This window comes from Drosophila miranda, chromosome 4 (assembly GCF_003369915.1).
Source record: "Drosophila miranda strain MSH22 chromosome 4, D.miranda_PacBio2.1, whole genome shotgun sequence".
NCBI classification, from domain to species: domain Eukaryota; kingdom Metazoa; phylum Arthropoda; class Insecta; order Diptera; family Drosophilidae; genus Drosophila; species Drosophila miranda.
In genome coordinates this window covers 5774682-5795746 of record NC_046677.1, presented here as the reverse complement: position 1 = coordinate 5795746, position 21065 = coordinate 5774682, and the positions used below count along the sequence as shown (strand labels likewise).

At 44.9% G+C, this 21065-nt stretch overlaps 4 protein-coding genes across 8 annotated transcripts in view; 2 read left to right on the top strand and 2 right to left on the bottom strand.

Annotated features, from left to right (window-relative positions):
• Window positions 1-511: 511 nt before the first annotated feature.
• Window positions 512-6126, top strand: LOC108163331. Of its 3 annotated transcripts, none has more exons than XM_017298567.2 (4): window positions 513-635; window positions 3745-3794; window positions 5423-5805; window positions 5876-6126. In XM_017298567.2, exons 3-4 carry the CDS (start codon window positions 5437-5439, stop codon window positions 5921-5923), a joined length of 417 nt encoding a protein of 138 aa, XP_017154056.1. In that variant the 5' UTR covers window positions 513-635; window positions 3745-3794; window positions 5423-5436; the 3' UTR covers window positions 5924-6126. The 3 variants fall into 3 exon arrangements, with proteins under 3 accessions (XP_017154057.1, XP_017154056.1, XP_017154055.1); XM_017298566.2 differs by lacking the exon at window positions 513-635 and adding an exon at window positions 2971-3083; XM_017298568.2 differs by lacking the exon at window positions 3745-3794 and having other exon boundaries at window positions 512-635.
• Window positions 2559-21065, bottom strand: part of LOC108163334 — a 49645-nt gene continuing 31138 nt past the window's right edge. Inside the window, exon 4 of the mRNA XM_033392815.1 lies at window positions 2559-2681. The gene's annotated coding sequence lies outside the window, so the exon portion shown is untranslated. The remainder of the gene's footprint in view (window positions 2682-21065) is intronic.
• Window positions 10217-13302, top strand: LOC108163330. 3 transcript variants are annotated; one of them, XR_004472777.1, is made up of 7 exons: window positions 10217-10365; window positions 10428-10524; window positions 10581-10771; window positions 10868-11062; window positions 11127-11498; window positions 12763-13025; window positions 13104-13302. XR_004472777.1 is itself a non-coding variant. In XM_033392814.1 (5 exons), the coding sequence occupies exons 1-5, from the start codon at window positions 10300-10302 to the stop codon at window positions 12811-12813; spliced, it is 600 nt and encodes a 199-aa protein (XP_033248705.1). In that variant the 5' UTR covers window positions 10217-10299; the 3' UTR covers window positions 12814-12838. The 3 variants fall into 3 exon arrangements, 1 of the variants encoding a protein (XP_033248705.1); XR_004472776.1 differs by having other exon boundaries at window positions 10218-10365; window positions 11122-11498; XM_033392814.1 differs by lacking the exons at window positions 11127-11498; window positions 13104-13302 and having other exon boundaries at window positions 12763-12838.
• LOC108163326 (mitochondrial-processing peptidase subunit alpha-like) lies at window positions 16698-19433 on the bottom strand. Its single transcript, XM_017298556.2, has 2 exons — window positions 17128-19433; window positions 16698-17068 (listed from the first exon to the last, which is right to left on the bottom strand). Exons 1-2 carry the CDS (start codon window positions 19321-19323, stop codon window positions 16802-16804), a joined length of 2463 nt encoding a protein of 820 aa, XP_017154045.1. The 5' UTR covers window positions 19324-19433; the 3' UTR covers window positions 16698-16801.

Below are 21065 nucleotides of genomic sequence, written 5' to 3'. Positions count from 1 at the left end.
CACGGCCAAAGGCGCACCAAAGGGTCGCAATTTATGGCCACACCATCAACTTGAACCCGCACATAATAAATCATAACATTTTACAGATAATAGAAAACCTCACACATGTCCAAAACAACCTCGGAACTCCCACCACGACCCACCCACTACGACACCCACTACTCCTTAACCCACTCCTGTTGTTGTTTTTGCCATTTTGTTTGCCCGCCGGCCTGAAATTTTAATAAACCGCAGAGCGAGTTCTGTCTGCCAGGAGCAGTACCCACTGTAGTGGGAATAAAAATTGTTTCACATAATTTATGCCGCCTAAGAGGAAAACAAAGGCTCCCACACACACAGACAGACCCAGGACACCCGGCACACCAGACCAGACAGAAGGATATTGCCCAGGATGCGTATCCGGCGGCGCCTTTTTGATCAAATCTAACTTTTTGTGTGCCTGTGTCGGTGTGCCTTGTGGTTTTTCTTCGCAGTAGTAGGCCTTGACGTGGAGTTCATTTTAGTTTCATCTTGGATTCACTTCATATACAATTTTTTTGTCGTTGGTTTAACTTCTGTTTTTGGTTTATTCACAAACTAATAGTCTATAAATTTGTTGTATTCTCTAAACAGTGAACGACAGCAAGATTCCAAAGGTAAGCCCACAATATCAATTAAGTATATATCAGAAGTGGTAAAGGGGTTCAAATAATCACACCTAAAAAAGTACTATGCCAAAGATAAAACTAAATGAGACTTACGAATAATACGCGAGAGGCACGAATGGGAAATACATTTTAAAAAAATATTCTTGACGACTAGCGACGTTTACCCACACTATTTTTCATCTAACCAACACTGGGGTGGGACCCAGCCAGCACAAAAGCACAGCCACGTTCCCAGACATGGAATAAGAATGAATGAAATTAAGTTCCACCAACAAATCTAAACTTTACATGAAACTCGACTCAAACAGCTTCAAAAATCAGCTAGCAATGTTCACCCACACCGTTTTCAACCTTAACCAACACTAAGCCAAGAGTTAAACTGACATTGAGGTAACCCTTAAAGTTGCATCGGTCCTAACGATCCTGAATTGGAAGACATTTGAACTGATAGATTATTATGCATCTATCAATCTATCACTAACTTCTCTAAAGCGTGCCGCGAAAATTCTAGTACTACGAGTGTTTTTTTGTTTTTCATCGTAATCCAGCAGTATTTTTCGCACTCAGAATTTTTGATAAGTTGAACAAAACAAATTCAAAATCAAAGTTCCAGTAAAACAAATGCAACGGCAGTGAATCAAAGTCGAATCGAAAGTTTTTCGGGGTCGTTGCACAAAAGTGTTGCCAGTCGGAACGGAAACTTCCCGTTACGCCCACGGGGCTGGCCCGCGTGTTTGTCTAGTGGTCGTGACTCCTCTTTCACGACTCCTATCCTGTCTGGTTCTTCCTCTGCCGTCTAATACGGTGGGCAGCCCATCGTCCGTCCTCCGTCGACAGTCCTGCCACGCCCCACGTCTTGTAATGACGTCATTTACATGCTGCAACAGCATTCATTACAAGCGAATATGGCAGAGGGTGGGGTCTAGGCCTGGAAGCCTCCACTGCAGAACATCGCCGCGGCAATTACATAAATCATATGAGAGGGCTTTGTCGGAAGACAAACGGAGTCTACATATGATATGAAACCCCTACAGATAGTGGTCCGATGTGCGGTTAAGATGTATCCAGACATGGGGGGGATATAGAATAAATATAGATAGAGGCAATATCCAATTAATTTCGAGTTAATCTCTACATAGAGATAGGATAATCTAGAAGAATAATCTACATAGAAGGGTAGAAAATCTAGATACCACAGGATCAACGCACTCTAGATTGCGCTTCGATTTTAGATTTTCTGTCCAAATGTTTGCGCGGCTTTTCAGATCTGTGAAAACTTCTATAGACAGATGGGTAGATGCGGTAATCACTGGCGGAAAGCCATCAAGTTCTTTCATTCGTTCGTTCATCGAATCGTAAATAAATTATTTCCCTTGATTGATCAACTTTTTCTCGCTGACAACCATCAAGGGGAAGAGGGGCAAAGGGCAATGGGAACTGGCACTGTCATCCGATGGGGCAGGGAGGTAGTGTCATTGTGGCCGAAAATGTCGAGGCAGCCGCTCGTAAACATAAATCCAAGTGACGCTAATTGTTTGTTGCAATTACTGCTGCAGTTGTTGCCACTGTTCAGTTACGTGTGCTGCCACGCAGCAACAACAGAAGCAGCAACGGCAGCAGCAGCTGCCACAGGGATGAGTCGGCGTGGTGGCAAAAGGAGCTGGGGGATCAGGAGGAGCAGCTGTAGTGGTGGGGAGGGCAGGAGGTTGTGTTTGCATGCAAATTTTGTTGCATCTGCAGTTGCTGTTGATGCTGCTGCTGCTGCTGTTGCTGCTGCAACGGCAAACAATTACTCAAACATTGTTGCAACTGCTGCTGCTGCTGCTTCTGTGGATGCTGCAGCTCGTTGTGCGTGCTAAATGGCGACTACTCTGGTGGCTAATGATAATCACTCGACGCCCTCCCCCTCCCCATGTCCACCCGGCTCCACTCACCTCTATAATCCGTCAGTTTGTCGACTCTTACTCACTTTAGCCGGGTCCGCTCTTCATCTCTGCCGTCCTTTAGCTCTCTGTCAATTGCTTCAGTTAAAACCTGAACAAAGAAAAAAAAATACAAAACATAAAAACGCGTCAAAGTGCTGAAGATATCATCTAGGGACGTTAACCAACACTGTTTTCAACCGAACAAACTCTCTAAACATAATTGGAACGACTTTAAAGGCTAGATAGATTCATAGAATGCATAAAAACCAAAGGAAATCATCTATCGATGTTTACCCAAACTGTTTTGAGCCTCAACCAACACTGGTACGTTTTTTTTTTAAACAAAGCAACCCTTTGTACTGTCTGTCACTACGTTCTCTATAGCATTTACACATAATTTTAGTCCTGATTGTACGTTCATAGAGTCAACAGTTCAGTCAGTTTTTATTTATAGTTCGCCGTGTTTTTTGTCATACCACAACATTTTGTCTCGTGCAGTATCAAATTCTTGGTAAGTTGAACAAAACAAAATCAAAATCAAAGTGAAAGCAATGCAGTGTAGAATCAAACTCGAATCCAATGCTTTTGTGGGCGTCGTGTTGCAAGTCGGAAAGAAAACTTCACGTTACGCCCACAGACTGCCCCGCGTGTTTGTGTAGTACTCGTGACTCGCGAGTTCTATCCTTCAGGGTTCCACCCCTTTCGTTTTGATCCATGGTGAAAAAACTACATGAATCATAAGGCAATAGGGATATCTTTTTTGGTCGGCAGACAGTAGGCTCTGCAGTCATCGAAATTGTAAATTAATTTTTGTCTAACAGAAATCCCTTGCGTTGTCCGTCATGCCAATCGAATGCATTCCGAATGGGGACTGCGTGTTGAGCCTTAAGTGTTTCTTTTATCCATGTGCTCGAACGGAAGGCGTCTGTTATCCTTTCTGGTGCCCTTAGCCGCGATTTTGTTTAGTACTCGGATCGGTGTGCATCGTCTAGCTTCCTCTTTCGATTAAGGCGTGGCATAGCCGCTCTTCCGTCGCCAGTGCTGCCATGTTCTACAAATAATTATTTAATATTTCCAAGCACTCCTTTCTATCTCACCAAAAGACTATTCTTATCACATTAAGGCCAATTTTTGATCGCTGATTTTCCAACATTTTTCTTTGTTTTTTCCAGCTACCGATTTTAAAATCTACCCGTAAATAGTCTTATAATCATAGATTTTGGTAAGTATTCGCTTTTTTTTGTAGAGCAATCGTACCAACTGCAGTCGAGGGTTGGTTTGGTTCTTATTTTTGTTCATGACGTTTCCCATTTCGTGCAGATATTCCTATATTAAGCACATCCTTCAGAGTCTGGCGCTGTTGTTGGTTCTGTTCTGCTGTCTTCTCATCTGTCAGCAGAGCCATCAAACAGACCAACAAATCTCCTGCCAGGCCGAGCATAATGCTATTTATATGCCATATAATTGGCACTCGAATCCACTTCACCTCTCTCCTCTGTCCTGTTGTGTCCTGGCGGGGTCCTGGCCAGAGCAGCACTTGTCAGGCAGAAGATGAATTTCAAGTTTGCATGCAAAGACAGCCGCCATGGCAGGAGCAGCGCCAGGAGCACCAGGAGCCCCAGTGGCAGTGGCAGTGGCACGGGACGACGGGCCACACAAATGGGGCGTATAATGCTCGCAATGGGGAGTGCGGGAAGGGGGGCGGTTGGGGTACTCTACACAGTGGTGTGGTGGGAGACACACAGCTGGATATAAATCAGAATTAATGCATGGCCATAACAATATCAAATTAATATTTTTGGGAAATGCATACGACACACACACAGACACAAAGAAGAGAGCGAGACACAGGGGAGGACTAGATGGCAGATGGATGAGTGGATGGATATATAGTACCTAATTATACATTGAATTTATGCCTGCAAAATGGCAATTGAATATTTATTTCTAGACTAATCGAGATTATCCTAAAATATTCATAGAACCACTCGGTGGTGGCCATGAACTAGTTCTTTCGCATCGTGCAATACTTCAATTAATCCTCCTGCAAAATGCATACCACATAAAGTAGCAAGAAACCATGTGGTTTAGAAGCCTTCTAATCCATGGGGAAGGGGTGAGCGGAGGGGAGGGGAGGGTACTTGCCCCATTTAAATTATATGCCCAACGCCCAAATGCTGATGGGCACTAATTTGTATTACCAAAACCAGACATGAAGATAGAGAGAGAGTGAGAGAGAGGGAGAGTGAGAGTGAGGATGGGTTTGGTGTGTGGCTACTGACTTCCTCGACAATTAAATAAACAGTTCGTAATACGTACCCCACTTGGACACCGGAGGAGGCGCAACCAACTGCCAGAGACCTGACACACACGCATGGGGCTGTGTCCTGGGTCCTTTCGTATGGCAGTTTGCAACTGGAAAGTGATATTAATTATGGGCTTTTGTTGCAGTTGCAGTTTGCAGCCAAACCGCCTGATGCCTGTCGCCTACAACAAGTCCATGGACTTTAGCCTGAAGGTCCTGAAGGAAGCCACTGCCACTGCCACTGCCACTGCCACTGCCACTGCCACTGGTTCTGGTTCTGGCTCTAGCTCCATTCTCGTCACTGATTAAGTGACTTTTGGGCATGACACAACTCTGCGGCTTCTGGGACCGGCACTTAGTCACACACTCAGCCTCCAGCCCCCAGGCAGTCCTCTCATCCACACATCCCCGTCCATACAAGTCAAACAAAATTTGTAGCAATTAATGGCGAACAAAGTACACATGCAACTAGAGACAAAGGACTTCTCCCATTAGCCTTGCCACTGCTTTCAATCTCATGCAATTTTAATCCATTTTTTTTTTAGAGAATATTCGAAAAATGGCGCCTGTGATGAAACTCCGAAATCCTTTCCTCAACTTCCTAGACGTTTATCGACGAAAACACTCTCATATGAATATGGTCACGGCTGCAAAGGCCGGTGCTCAACGCTGGCGTCATCTCACGGATGAACAGAGATCAAAGTTCAGGCGAAATGTTGATAGGGATTGCCATGGGAGTGGCTTAGACTCAAGAAAGAGGAAGAGGGGAAACCCTGGCCCCATTACCAATAATGGATATCTGAATTTTATACGAAAATTCCGCCAGAGGAACAAGGCATTGGACCTCAAGCCGCAGGATGTGATACGACAGGCGGCCAAGGCCTGGCGCCGACTTGGCGATGCGAACAAAACTCTTTACCGTCTTCACGTAAGTGGTCCAAGATACATACCTGTACGAGTGTCTATCAAAATGTATATACAAGAAATATCATTCACAGGCTTGCAAACAGGCCATGAGACGTCAAACTCTAAAGAAGCGCTTATAAATGGTGGAGGAGGAGGAGAAGCCATCACTTAAATCCGATTGTTCCATTTTGTGTGTTTTAATTCCACGATGGTTCGGACTTTAAGGCAGAGGGGGGGTGGGGGGGGACGGAAATGTGATTGAAACATGCCACTTAACATCTAAATTCATGTATTGGACAAAAAATATATATATATTAAAGTATTAGTAAATGTACCACTCCTATGTGTGTGTAAATATCATTGGGTGGTCATCGAGTCATTTTTGTAAATATTAGTGATGAAAATGCTGATCTTTCTACTTATTCAGGAATCACAAGTGATGGAATTGATGGGCTGCCCTTTAGTATGTTTAAATACAAAAATATTCCTACAGATCCGCTCTTTCGTTAAATAGAAATCAAAAGCTTTTATTTTCAAATATAATTACCATTTTACTAAAGTTAGTGTCTGGCTTCTCGTTGATAGTTGAAGCTTCTATCATCCCACCTAATCTTTCTTTTACGGTTTCCATAATTATTCCCTGCTAATCAGTTTGGTGGAAAATTGCACCGCCCACAACCATAATGAGAGTACGAGAAAGCCAGCACCAGAACCAGAACCAGGGCAAGCACAAACCTATCGCGTGAACAGAGTTTGAGTGGCACTCCGGCATTCGTTCAACGCTTAGATACATTTGTATCTACTCGTAGCTCGGTAGTTAACGCGGGGTCCTCATAGCAGTAGTAGTAGCAGCGGCAGTAGCACGTGTAACGTGTGTTTATGCAGTTGTACGGCTCATGGGCCAAATTCAATTTATTATTCCACTATATGAGCTTTCGCACTTAACTTGCATGAATATATAATGAGCTCTCCCGCTCTCCTGGTATGGAAATGGTATATGGAACGGTGCTCTATGGATGGTATATGGAAACCCTGAACGGTTGGTGGGTGAACGCAGTTGCGTGCTCGAAGCTGTGAGAGTACGGGCATGGGAGGGTTCTCTGACCCGGCGCCTGTTGTGAGACGGCTAAATTGAATTATTAATAACACGCAGCGCTTTCAATGGAATAGAACGGAGCGGAGCAGACTCAAGGATGCCTTATATCTATAAATATATATATGTGGATGTGTGGTAAGGCGTTTATTGTGGTTAGGAGAAGCGAGACAACCTTGGCAAGCAAAAAGGGCAACCAAAAGAAAGGACTAATCGTAGCACTTATGGCCATAATTTGTCAATTTTCGAAACAATTCCCCAAACTCGCATAAATTGTCTGGCACTGGGCACTGGGACAGTGTCATCTTTTGGCTTTTGGCACCCATTACGGCTCATTTCTCTTGTGGCTCTGTGGGACATTCCCAGGCAGTGAAAAATGAAAGTGACGCATCCCTTCACACAAAAAAAAATGCGAATAAAGGCAAAAAAGAGCGCATTTAAATGCCGTTGTATGCATAAATTACACTGAAGTTGACGCTTTTCACATAAATGTGTAAATGAGTCTCAGTTTTGGTCTGCGGACTCTTTCCGTTATCGTTTTTCCCCTTTTTTTTCGGGTTGCGAATGAAATTGAAATGTATCCCTGAACGGATTCTCTGGTTTTTGGGACTTGTTGCTCATGTTCCATGATCCCTGATTGAATCGAAAGCTCGGACCCCAAAAGGAAATTGTATACGCAGAGGGAGAGAGGCCTTCCTTCGTTCATTCAATTTTCACAGATTTATGATGCTTTCAGTTTTGGACCAGAAAAACTAAAAACCAAAAATCAAATAAAATACATTAAATATACCGATAAATGTGCACTCGAATCGAATAAGGGAAGCTGGACACTGACTAAATGCTAAGGCAAATAAAAATTCACTTAGCTAACAAGAAAGAAAAGCCAGCCATTCAGCCGAGCCTTCTTTCTCTCGTTTTGTGGTTTTTTGTTCTAAGGAAAATTACCGCCCCTTTGTGAATTTGGCCTGGAGATAACTGCCGGCCGAGGCCAAATGACACACATTAGGGCCATGCCAAAGGTATACTCATATGGCCGAAAGGGCGATATCGGTCTGGAAATGGTTATGTGCCGAATCAATTCAAGCTCAATTTCCTTTGATGAAATGTATTTGCGAGTGTGGTCTGTGGGGAATCCGTGCCGTACGTGACAGTTGTTCTTAAATAAGCCCCATCCACACGTCGGGAATGGCTAAAAACCAGGAGGAGAATGCAGCATAAAATACAGTAAAAAATATGAAAAGTGCGCCACAAAAGAGTGGGCTCGAGAGTCAGCAGAGGATACTCAACTTCATACGGAAAATCGTTCAATTAATAACACAAATCCTTTATGGTCAGTTACCAGGGGACAGGACAGCCGACTGTCCGTTAATTAATGCACTTGTCTGTCTGTCCCATTCTCCAATCGAATGTATTCACATTTCCTTCCCTCCTTCCTCCACTTGATGCTATGATTAATGTTTAATTAAGTTTGCAGCAAAAACAACAAAAAAATTGCCCCGAATTGGCAGCCCTGCCAAAAGGATTACATCATATTTAATCACAGTCATTATTTATAATGATATCGCTTGCATGAGGAATTAAAGTCAGAGCCTCTCCAATATGCCAAAAGTTATCAAAGAGCTGCGAAGTAAGAGTAATATCACATAAGCGTTATTAAGTGAATTTCATCCGAATCTACGCGGCACGTTCCACAAATCAATTTCGATTGCAATTCCCCAAAGTTTTTGATACGTTGAATGCCTATGACCATGTTCCATATTTTGTAAGAGCTCCCATAGTTGTCATCTTTTTGAGAGCCTATTTTGAAGCCTTTTTACTTACCCTGTAAATCCTTTTCCCTTGATTTTGTTAGGCTTCTTCCTTCGTGGCCCTTCCATTTCATTAATTTTATCTCATTTTCCAGATCAGCAACAAGATAAGAAGCTATCCCTTCAATCATTCAATCGAAATGGCCGACAATTTCCCATTTTGGGAATGTGCGAGTGCTCTCTCATTATCCTCCAATGCCCTTACGCAATTGGTGTGCGTGTGTGTGTGTGTGTGTGCGTGTGCAGAGAAGCTTAAAGTCATCCTTATCGGTGGGGTAAGCCAAAGTGCAGTTGCCGTCGTTCGAGTTGAAGTAAATTAATTAACAATGTTTATTGTTTGCACAATATGCAGGAATATTCCATTGCCAGTTGCTGTCAGTGTGGCCGTGCTGCTTGTTTTTGTTGCTAGCGTTGTTGTCGGTGGTCTCCTTGATGGTGTGCGGCTGTTGCTGTTTCCATCGGTGCTCAAATGTGGCTGCAGTTGTTTCTGTCGCTGCTTCCCACCGCTTTCCACTGTGGCTGTGGCCGCTCTCCGCCTGACTGACTGACTGACTGACTGACTGACTGAATGACTGACTGGCAGTCAATTTGCAATGGCACTTACATGTTGAGAAATGTTTTACATTATTTGCACATGCTGGCAAATTAAATTAAATCAAATTATTTTGTTTTGTTTCTACAGATGTTGCTGCAGCAGTCTCCTGCTGCTTCTGCGGCTGATACTCCTGGCTGCTGCTGCTGCTGCTCATCATCATTATCATATCACCTGTTCTTGGGTTAAATGAAACAATCTGGTAATTGCAAACTGTTGGCCAAAAGAGCGAGACTGAGTCTGAGACGGAGAATGAGACCTGCGGCCAGTTGCATTTAATTATAACCATAATAATTGAGGTGGCCCTTAGGGAAACGTTGTTGTTGCCTCTTAATGAATAAGAATACCACAGATATTCCGTAAATGAAACTGATCAATCGAAGGGGGTTCCATTACAAAATAGAACGTAATTATAAGAAAATATTGAAAATTACAAGTCTTAGAATGGTGGAATAATACCTGAGGTTTGTATGCAGGGCATCATTAGGTGACATCATCGAAGCAGAGAGACAGAAGCAGAGTCCCGAATAGCGGGCAGAACTACAGAACTAAGGCACCCGAAGACCGCAGTGGATCAAGAACAGGCGGGCAGAGAAGGGGGGAAAGGGAGAGAGCGTGCCAGTTGGTGAGAAAGCGGCCGACACGAAGTTTCAAGAGCAAGGCAGAGAATAGCGGGCAGAACTTTAAACTGCAGCGACAGCGTCAGCGTCACCATGCGGGCAGAGGCCGATCTAGAACAGTCGCCAGAGCAAGAAAGAAGACCGAGAGAGGCTTGGCGATTGCTGACCGCTGCCTCTGCCTCTGCCTCTGCCGAATGCAGCAGCGACATGAAAAGCAGAAAGAAAAGAAGAATCAGTAAAATGAATCGACATGCATCGACTTGCCTTGGCATGCATCGACCTTGCTCCCTGGGACAGCTAAATTTATATTTATTTAACATTTTCTTGTCAAAATTGAACTGTTATTTCGAAAAATCTAAATGAAATCAAAAGTTTTCCAAAATTCCTCAACGATTTCAGCAAAATGGTCGATATGCATGAAGTGATTTTAAATTTTATTGTTTGCTTCTATCAGACCTATTTGCTATTTGTAAGTCCCAACAAAGCACACACCGATTGGTTGAATCTTCTTTAAAAACCCACCATTCACAGCGTCAAATCCGACCAATGAAGAAGATGGCTGCTCTGCTCGTTCTGCACAACATTTTCCTCTACTATGTGATTAATATGTTCAAGCATTTGGCTCAGTGTAGGTTTGCGGCTCCACAGCACTTGGATGACCTTAAGGAATTTCTCTTTTGGCAGCTTCGATTGGGTCCACGGGTCCGGTGAACACCTTCTATTATGTGCCCTTTGTGTATGAGACGCCGGCAGTTCGGGAATCTGGCGAGGATTGGCATGTGGTGCTGACAACACCCCAATGGCGGTTCTTCGAGTCACTTTTCCGGCACCACTTGGCCCTGCTGCTGCCCTTCAACCTGGCCCTGCTAGTACCAGTAAGGAATGCTCCTCTCGGCTCGGCTCGGCTCGGCTCGGCTCGGCTCGGCTCGGCTCGGCTCGGCTCTTCATGTCAAAAGATTCTTCCATTTCAGAACTGCAAACGGACTTTAATTAGCGCATTGGTGTTGGCATCCAACTGTCTGATGTTCGTTTGCTTCACCTCGGCCATCTGTCACTGGGTGTCGTTGTGCGGCGGTCTCTACGGGGGACTGCGACTGATGCCAATTGTGGTCCTGGGTCCGGTATGCCAAATGGTTTTGATAGGCTTTTTCATGGCCCGCATCTGGGTAAGTCAGAGACTAGATCTAATGGCAGTTGATGTTTAAATGTCATTGTGTGCTTTTAGCGAAGGCCTTGGATTATTATTGAGGCATGAAATTTGATTTAGGCAGAGCCTCATCTACATACCTACCACCCACCTTTGAGGCCAGCAGCCATCATAATCAGCACCACAAAAGTTAGCAGCAGCAAATCAAACCAATAAACCAACTGAACCAAACCGAACCGAAAACGAAACGAAACGAAACGAACCGACTCCACTCCACCTCTCAATCTTGCTGCCATGCTGAAAATCACTTTCACTGCACAACTGCCAAACTGCAGGCATTTATGACAGCAGCAGCAGGAGCAGGAGCAGGAGCAGCAGACGAGTAGCAGGACCCCTTGGGCAAGGAGCAAAATCGCATAACAAAATTGTTGCTGAAAAGTTGAACAAATATTGAGGTCAGCAAAATGTCGAGCCGAGTCGACTCCCAGGCATTGTGCTGCTGCCGCTGTTGTTGGTGTAAACTGTTTTGTAGCCTTTGGCATAAACTTCTGACACGCTCGAGCGCAGTCTGAAGCCTGAACTGAATGCTCCTTCTGCTACTGCTCCTGCTCCGGCTCCTGCTCCTGCTCCTTCTCCTGCCCATGACTCTGACTCTGGGCCTCCTCCTGTCCTGTGTGGCGGCCTTTTCTGGCTCATTCTGACCAAAAAATATTCAATGAAAATCGGCAGTCGACAGTCCCCTCTTTGTCAATAATAACAAGAAGGGATTGGATACGATAGTGGCTAACGAATTTTGGATACACTTGCAGAAATGTCGAATGTAAAAGGTGCTAGCATTAAATTCCAGGATATTCTAATAGACAGTCAGATTCATGGCCATAGATATGCCAAACATTTCTACATAATCATTATACCCTTCGCTAAAGAAAAGTAAAAAAAAATATGAGTTGTTGCTTTTACCCCTCTGTGCCTGCCCCTACCCCCTCTGGAGTTTGCATGGCGCATTGCAGACGTCGATGTTGCCTACGGCTCCGGTTTCGATGCCCCGACACCGACAGCACTCCGGCTGCCACTATACCTTCTCCGCTCTTATTGAGAAATTGCCGCAAATGCTTTTCGATTTTTCGTTTTTCCTCCGCCTCCCTCTCTCTCTCTCTCTCTCTCTCTCACTCTCGCTCTCTGTTCGTTGCAACGGACATGGCTTGGCTTTTCATATTGCATAATTGATTGTGTGTGTGTGTGTGTGTGTGTGTGTGTGTGTGTGTGTGCGTGTGGGTATGTGCGGGTTGCATAAATGCCAAGCAGACGGCATTGTCACCACCCACTCAGCAGCTCGAAACCTGAAACCCCGACACAGATCCCCGCCACTGCCACTGCCACTGCCACTGCCACCCGCCTGCATTTATGCACATTTTCAATATGCATTCAGATGCATTTCCCATGCATTGATTGCCACAGTTGGCCACCAGGATCTACCGGGAACCAGGAGCCAGTAACCAGAAAAGAGCATTGCATTTCAGACGAGGCGCATTGCGTGTTGTGTTAACTCTTTCTTTGGTAATAATTAAATTGCGCAAGTTTTGCGAATTAAATCCACAAAAGAGCCACAAAAGGCTACAGTGATCACTCGTCAAGAGGGAAATATTTAACATATCCAGTGGAAAGTTTCCTTTTTTTTTTCTCTCACTAATATTCGTTTTTTTCCTGATTTATTTACAGGTGGATCCAGTATTAGACTATAATTGGGATTTGTTGGAAATGGAGGAATAACAATAATAATAATAATAATAATAAACAAAATAAGTAGAAGTTTTACAGTTGGAACACATTGAAGAAGAATAATAGTCTCCAAAAAAAACTCAAACCTTGAAATGTGCCATCTTCCTAATCCTTAAATAATTTACTATCATATTTGGAAAAGCAACGAAGACCCCTTCAAGCGGAGGCCAATCTTAGCATGGATATCTATTGATTGGGTAAATGTACGAGTATTCTTTTGACGAGAGAACATTTTGTTAGCTATATGCAATTAAAATTTCTTTCATTTGCGCACTTGTCAGCCACTGGACATGGAAAATGCACACGCAGCAACAGCAGACTCCTATCGCCTGCAAGGACACACCATGCACACACATATCGATGGATATGTAGGTTAACATGTAGATGACACATCAGTTGTGACACTTTTGTTGATTTCCTGTGCAAACTCTGGCAGAAATTTTAAATTCAAATGCAATAAAATGTTAATATTACTTTATAGAGCCCTGGCATCATCATCATCCGCAGAAACCACAGACCTCATTATGTCACCCACACACACACACACAAGCAGGGGTTTTCCATAGAGGATGAGTACATCCCCCTTATACGTACATATATTGTATGTATTTATGTGCATTTTCCTATGTACAACAAAAACGGTGCTGGAAAAGCAAGAAAGATGGCAAATTGCATGTGAAACTCCCACGAGTCTAATAACACGAGGAACAAAACAAGAAATAAGTCGAAGATGGAACGCAAACTAAGGGGAAGATGGGATACTCTGTATTAAGAAGGGAAAGTCATGTTAAAAGAGCATAAAATAATACAACAGCGCAAGGGACGGCGACCCCCGGTTCACTCGCTTGGCTCCGATATGTGTAAAAACGACAACCCAAAAGGTTTTTATATAAAAGAGCGATAAGATCTTTGGATCTGCCAGAGAATATAAGCTTCAAGAATGGTATACTATCATCAGATAACGATCAGTTTATTAAAGATATAGGGGTTCCTATTCCTTTTAAATAAGAATCACAATACATTAAAAGTTTTTGTAACTAAAATTCATACACTACGACACTGTTTTTGTCCCACTGATTGCACTTCTGTGCAGTCTATCACATAGTTAGTTTACCCTTTGCTGAATGATATAGTACTAAAAGCCGGAGAGAGCTCTCGACGAATCTCAAGTCTTGATATGGCCGCATAGTAACGAGACACAGCCGTGTACGTAGCCGTAGCCCCGCCACGTGACTATATAATAATGAGCAGGATGTAGAGAGGTGGTTGAAAGTACCACCGTCGTGTCTCTAAGCGGGGGAAATTTAATTTCTAGCCACCCGCCCCACACACTCCCACACCGCCATGCCACATAATTGTGTATTCAAGTAAGAGATATGGGAGTTGAAAGAAGCTCTATGAAGGAGAGACGACCCGACGCGACGCGACGAGATGTGGAGATGGAGGTAGAGTGCCTGCCAAGGGCTGCCTTAAATTAAGATAATGACATGTGAGGTATCGCCTCCTGGGGTTCTGGTTCCAAAGGAGTAAATGGTACAAGGTAGAAGGCAGGAACTGGAGCTAGAGAGAAGTGCTTGGTAAATTGCGATAACATAGAAATGGCCTGAATGGTGGCTCACTTTAAAACACTTAACCCTTGACATAGGAGCGGGGAACCCAAACCAAAAACACCATCTACAAGAACACCCACCCAGCCATTGGGGTTGGCCTGGGTCTGGCCTGGGTCTGGCCTGGGTCTGGGCTCTGGTCGCTGGGGTCTGGGGGCTGGCGCACGCACTTTTAAAGCGCAACTTGATGGCAAACTGCCAAAGAGTTTGACTTCCTTGATGGCGTGAGGAGACTTTGGGGTTTGGGGGTTGGGGTTTTGGGTGGATTGCAGGAGAAATCTAGGACATGCCAATGCGCTGGGCTCTGGGAAATTGAATTTTGTGCCTTGCCTTGCCTTGCCTTGCCTCCCTCCACGCAGAGGGAGGTGGATTTCAGTGGCGGGTAGTGGAAATTGCCTGCATCGGCTTACGGTATCATTATTGGCTTCTCAATCTGAGTGCAAGGCAAGTAAACGCCAGTGCGGAAAGACCTGCGTGCCTTAACCTACAGACTTCTCTAGGATATTATCTTTTCCCGGTAAAACCTATAGTAGCGGTGGAACAGAGCCTTGTCCTATTGCAATTAAAAGCATTTTCAAAGCTTTAGATTATTACTTCTTTCATGAAACATTTTTCTCTTCTTTATTTCCGATCAGACTGCCTTCCCAATTTGCGTTGATTCAAGCCATTTATTTGTAACCTTAAACTGGGCTTCCATTTAACCGCTCCAAAGTTCATCCTTCCTGTGTGGTCTCTTGGCTTTTCTCATCCGAGACGTTCGTAGACAGGTAATTGCTGTTGATTTCGGGATGGTCGAATCATTATGCTCAATCATTTCCCCCCATAATTGACAGACCCAACAAAAACTAAGCGAGACGAACAGTTAGGAAGGATATTCAATAAGCAAATCGATGGAGAGCTACGAGTATATATGTTGTATGGCAATCCTTTGCCGAACACACATGAAAGTAAAATTTACACACAGAAATTTTCTTTTGATTGATGCGCAAATCAGCAAATCAATTGGAATGACAAACAAAAAAGGAGGGAAAACGGAGGGAAAGGGAAGGATAAGGAAAAACGAAGGAAAATAGGAAGAACAGAATAGAAAAATTTGCATTCCAAATGCCCTCAAGGTGCGCCACCTTGCCATTTCTTTTGAATAGATGTATATATTATACCCCAAAAAAATGCGTGATTTTTGCAAGAAAAAAATATACTGTATGCAGACGGAGACCCTGATACATCACCCACACGCGAGACACCAAAAAAATAGGAGGAGTATGGATGGGAAGTCGCAGTTTTACTTATTCTTCGGCAATCGCTGGGATGGGCACTCACAGGGAGCTTCCAAAAAACACACAAAGACACCACAGACGAGACACTCAAAATCCTTGCCACGGAATTCACTATAAAGGGCCTAATACGTCACATATAACTCAATTAGAGAATGCTTCCGAATATTTATAGAATGGGGTATATAATCTCTCAGAAATTTTACTTTATTTTTTACTTAAATGTTCAAAAGATCAGCCAGAAGTAGACGATTTTTTTAAAGAGTTTTTAGGTATGTTTCAAATATTTGGTAAGACCATTTTATATCACACAACAAATAGCACAACATATTTATTGAAATATTTATTTGAAACCCGAACTCTGCAGAAACATCCCTCCAAAAACCCCTCGTTACAACTATCAGCATCAGCAGCCGTTTCCCTAGAACTAACCCAATACTATCCACAGAAATATACTTAGAAATATCCCTAGATCTATCTAGATAGCTCTCCGAAGGTCTGCATCAAAAATCTCAAGACGCCAGTATCCTTCAACGACAAGCCATGCTTTTGTGATGAAAGAAGGGATCGAATCAACAGAAGCAGCAGATCGAGACACAAACCACTAATGTCATCCAGACGAATCAGTGGAGGCCAGAGGCCTCCGGGGAGGAGTATGATAGAGTGAAAATAATTCGAACTGTGACAACAAACCGCCGTTGCAACAGGACCTTCCTTATGGAGTGCATTCGTCGCGAGCTGCGCGGTGAAACATCCGAGGGAGCTAACGACTATCTGGAGGGTGAAATAGAGCGCTACAAGACATTTTCCCAAAAATACAGCTGCAACGATCCCGAATACAAGGAGAAAATGCTCGGAGGGGATCCTAATGCGCAGAGGACATACCTGTTGCTCAATATGCAACAGGATTTGACCAAATTTTTGACCCTTTGAGAGGGAAAGAAAGAGGACAACTTAAGAGTCTAATTTAAAAGATTTCAAAATAAAATTAAAATTTTGCCAAATATATTTTTGTAATATTATGATATTTCGAGCGGGGTTCCAGAAAAGATAATCAAATCAGCCTTATTATAGAGTGTGGGTGTTTTAGAGGGTGGTTTAGATGCCAGAGTCCCAGTGCTTGGTCCATTTGATGGGCTCCAAAGTGCCCAAATCCAACTTCCAGATGGCACCATTCTGGTTCAGCTCAATGGCCTTCACAAAGTTCGCGGCACACTGCTGAGAGGTCTGGTTGGGAGGCCCCAGCAGCTTCTGCGCCACCTCGGGCTCCACATCCAGCCACGAGTTGAACTTATTGACAAGAGTGGTCTTAGTGATGCCAGGATTGACAGTGTAAGCAGTGACACCAGTAATGGGGGCCAATTTCTATGAGATTTGAAAGAAATATTCAGTTTATGGAGTAGGGAAGACGTTAGATTACTTACTGCCAGGGAGGAGGTAAAGTTAACCACCCCCGCCTTGGTGCCGGAGTAAACGGGCACCTGGTAGATGGCATTGAAACCGGTGACGGAGCCAATGTTGCAAATGATGCCGCCAGGGCCGCACTCGCGCTTGTCCCAGAACTCCATAATGGCTGTGGTGGTGTTGACCAGGCCCGTATAGTTAACGGCAACGGTGCGCTCGATCTGATGATCGTCCAGGATGCCAGCACCGTTGATCAGCACATCGACAGTCTTTATCTTTGCAAAGACGGTCTTCAGGAGCTTGGTCGTCTCCTTGAGAGGCACAGTCACATCGTAGGGATAGAAGCTGACCTTCACCTTGGGATTGAGTTCCTTCAGTTCGCAAATGGCCTCCGGATTTTCAATGCGATCCAAGATGACCAGGTTCTTGAGGTCACGCTTAACCAACTCCCGGCTGGTGTCCATGCCAATTCCTCCCAGACCGGCCACGAAAACCACATTCTTGTCTGTGAGGCACAATCCCTTTGATTCGTTCGATTTGGTAGATTTGCAGAAATGCTGGTCTGAACAGAAGGGGGACAATCGTCGCCCGAGACCGGTCCGCCCAGCACCAGCAAGGGCGGAGGTTACATGGCCCATTTCGGGCAGGCCGGTGATGTCTCCGCGTGCTGCCAGTGATGGCGGGGAGCTAAGCAGTCGTGTGGCCACGCGTTGTATATCTGCGGCGGACACTTTCTCTATCTCCTCAATGAAATGCTCTGGCCGCTTGCGATGCCCCGACGCGAGCACCTGGCGCCCGACATCCTCGAACACTACAGCTCGCGATTCCAGGTTCATCAGTAGCATCGATTGCAGCTGTATTTTCGAGCGCATTAAATCCTCGCGTCCCGGTTCGGCGGCCATGCTCAACAGCTCGCGGACTATCACCTCGACCATGTCGTTCAAGTGTTGCGGCGGCGCACTGCCGTGTATGCAGAACAAGCCGCTGTCGGTATAGGCATGATTGTGTGCCGTGGCACTGTGCACCCAATCGTAGCGATTTAGGACCTTTGTGTAGAGGCGCGAGTTCATGCCCTTGCCGTGACCGCCGGAGCCCCTGGAGAAGGAGCCCCCGCCGCCCATCATTATGTTGAGCACGCATAGGGGCACATAGTCTGGATCCTGGTGAGCGCATCCCTCAAAGCCAAGGACGACATGGGCCAGCTCCGGCAGAGCAGCGGCCGCATAAATGGGAATTTCGCATTGCTCCTTCACAATACCGCCAGTGTAGTGGGCGATGGAAGTGTCCACCTGCTTAGATCCTACACTGCTTTCTGGCTCGCTCTCCCAGATGGGTTTCTCTTCCACAAAGTACTTCCTCACGTGCTCCACCAGTTCGTCGTGATCCACACCAACGCCTGCGAAAACCATGCGGCTGGGAGAGTGATGATGCTTCAGGTACTTCATTAGCACAGCCCTATCTATGCTTTCCAGAGTCTCTGGAGGGCAGAGCTTCGGCAGGCCTAGCGTATTGTCCCCGTAGGCAGCCGCGTGTATCATGTCCATCAGTATCGGTTCCTGATCGGGGCGCATGCGCAGCGTCTCCAGCTCGAAGTTGACGGCACGCGCTGCTAGATTCACCTCCTGCTCGCTTATCGTGGGTCGCAGAGTGACATCCGCCAAGAGACGCGTAGCAGAGTCAATGGCCCTGCTGTCGATGCTGGCGGCATAGATGAGAGTGTCGCGCGAGGTCTGACAGTCGCAGATGCCCCCGTTCTCCTCCAGCTCTTTCCGTATGGCATCTCTGTTGGGAAAGTTAGCTGTGGAGTTGAAGGCTAGCTTTTCGAGAAAATGTGATACACCGCCGGGGTAGGCCGCCTCATAGCGTGGGCCCGAGCTTATAACCAGGCCGACAGTACAGAATTGTCCGCAGCGCGGCTCCGAGGCAATGCGCAGTCCATTCTCAAGGGTCGTTACCCTTGTGGCGGCACTCTCAGCCATTGGGGCTGCGTATTCAGCCTCCGGCACGTTTGGCAGTGGTTCTTTTAGTCGAGGAAGGTGCGTAACGATCGACGGCATATTAACCCTGCTGAGGCCATCTTTCCCTCGCACTCCGCTGGGGATTCTCCCGATGCCAGTCCCACAGCCAATTTTCGAAACTCTGGTAGCGAAACGACATGGAAATGTGCGACAGGTGCTCTTGAGCGTTTTCAGCATGCCGATACCTCGCCTGTTCATGTCGCTGCAGGTTTACTGGTCTAACCGATATTTAAAATTTTGTACTGTATAATTTAAAACTGAATTTTGTTCAAAACATATCGGGACCAGAAATGAAACTAATGTTGACCCGGCTTCTTTCTCTTTGACTTTTTGATAAGAGGTATATATGATGGTACACAAAATTTTATATTTGGTGAGAGTTCCCTAAGCACTCAATATTTTTAAATATCTAAACTAAACTCAATATTATTCTTCTTCCATATTAAAAGTAATAGGCAGCTATTAGTAAAATTTATTTATTTATTTATTTTTTGTTTTTTTTGTTAGACTAATACAAAATATATAGTTTAACGAGGGGGAACGTTGTGAGTTGCTGCGGAGACCGCAACTCTACGGTTATACCCGATACTAAGTCAGTATGGCTCTCCTCCGGCAGAGGCCGCTAATATTAAACGACACGACAAGGAGTGCGTGCGAGAGAGACAGAAAATCAGTCTGAGCGTGACGTCGGGTGCTGCGTAGCCAGTGCAAATTGATTTGTTCCTATTGGCTATAAAAATGATCTGATCTGATCTAGATTCAGCAGTCTGATAGATATGGTCATTATCTATGATTCTGCGTTCTTAGTTTTCTCGAATGTGCAATATTGTGGATGCAACAGATTTTCGTTCTTTGTGTGGGCGGAAGGGGGTGGGGCGAAATTTTGAGATATACGTTTTATAGTGAGATCTAACAGGAGTGCGGATACCAAATTTGGTTACTCTAGCCTTAATAGTCTCTGAGATTTATGAATATCCCCAGATTTTCATCCTTTGCGGGGGCGGAAGGGGGTGTGGCGAAATTTTGAAACAAACTCGTCTCGGTCCGATATATTAGGAGTGTGGATACCAAATTTGGTTGCTCTAGCTCTTATAGTCTCTGAGATCTAGGCGCTAATGTTTTACTCTAAGCAAAGCCGGCTATGCTACGTGTGTGTTAGAGAGAGACAGGGCGAGAAAAAATGAAATTGTTTTCTTGATTCTGGCTATAATAATTATACGATCTGGTTCAGATTTTGCACTCTAGAAGATATAGTCATCTTCTACGATTCTGCGTTTTTAGTTTTCTCGTATCGTCGAAATTGTGGATGCCACAGATTTTCGCCCTTTGTGGGGGCGGAAGTGGGCGGGGCAAAGTTTTGAAATATTTTTGTAGCAGTGACATATCACAGAAGTCTGGATCCAAAACATCGTTGCTCTCGCTCTTATAGTCTTTGAGCACTAGGCGCTGAAGGGGACGGACAGACGGACAGACAGACATGGCTCAATCGACTCGGCTATTGATGCTGATCAAGAATATATATACTTTATGGGGTCGGAAACGATTCCTTTTGGACGTTACACACATCCACTTTTACCACAAATCTAATATACCCCAATACTCATTTTGAGTATCGGGTATAAAAATGTAAATGTTTCCCCTGAAAAATTTGAGTTTTGTGCAAAAACACAACATACATGCAGACGGAGACCATGACAGAGAATTAGTCGTGTGGCCAATGTGGCTCCCACATGGGAGTCGCGACCATTGGGATGGGACGGGCTCGGGCTCTGGCTCTCTGTAGACGAAGATTTACTTATTCTCCTGGCAACCTCTGGGACTGGCATCCACACACACACATACACACACACAGTCTCAGACGAGACACTCGAAATCCTTGCCACGGAATTTATAAGGTTATAATAAACGGCTCAATATGTACTTTCTTTGATCAAAAGCTC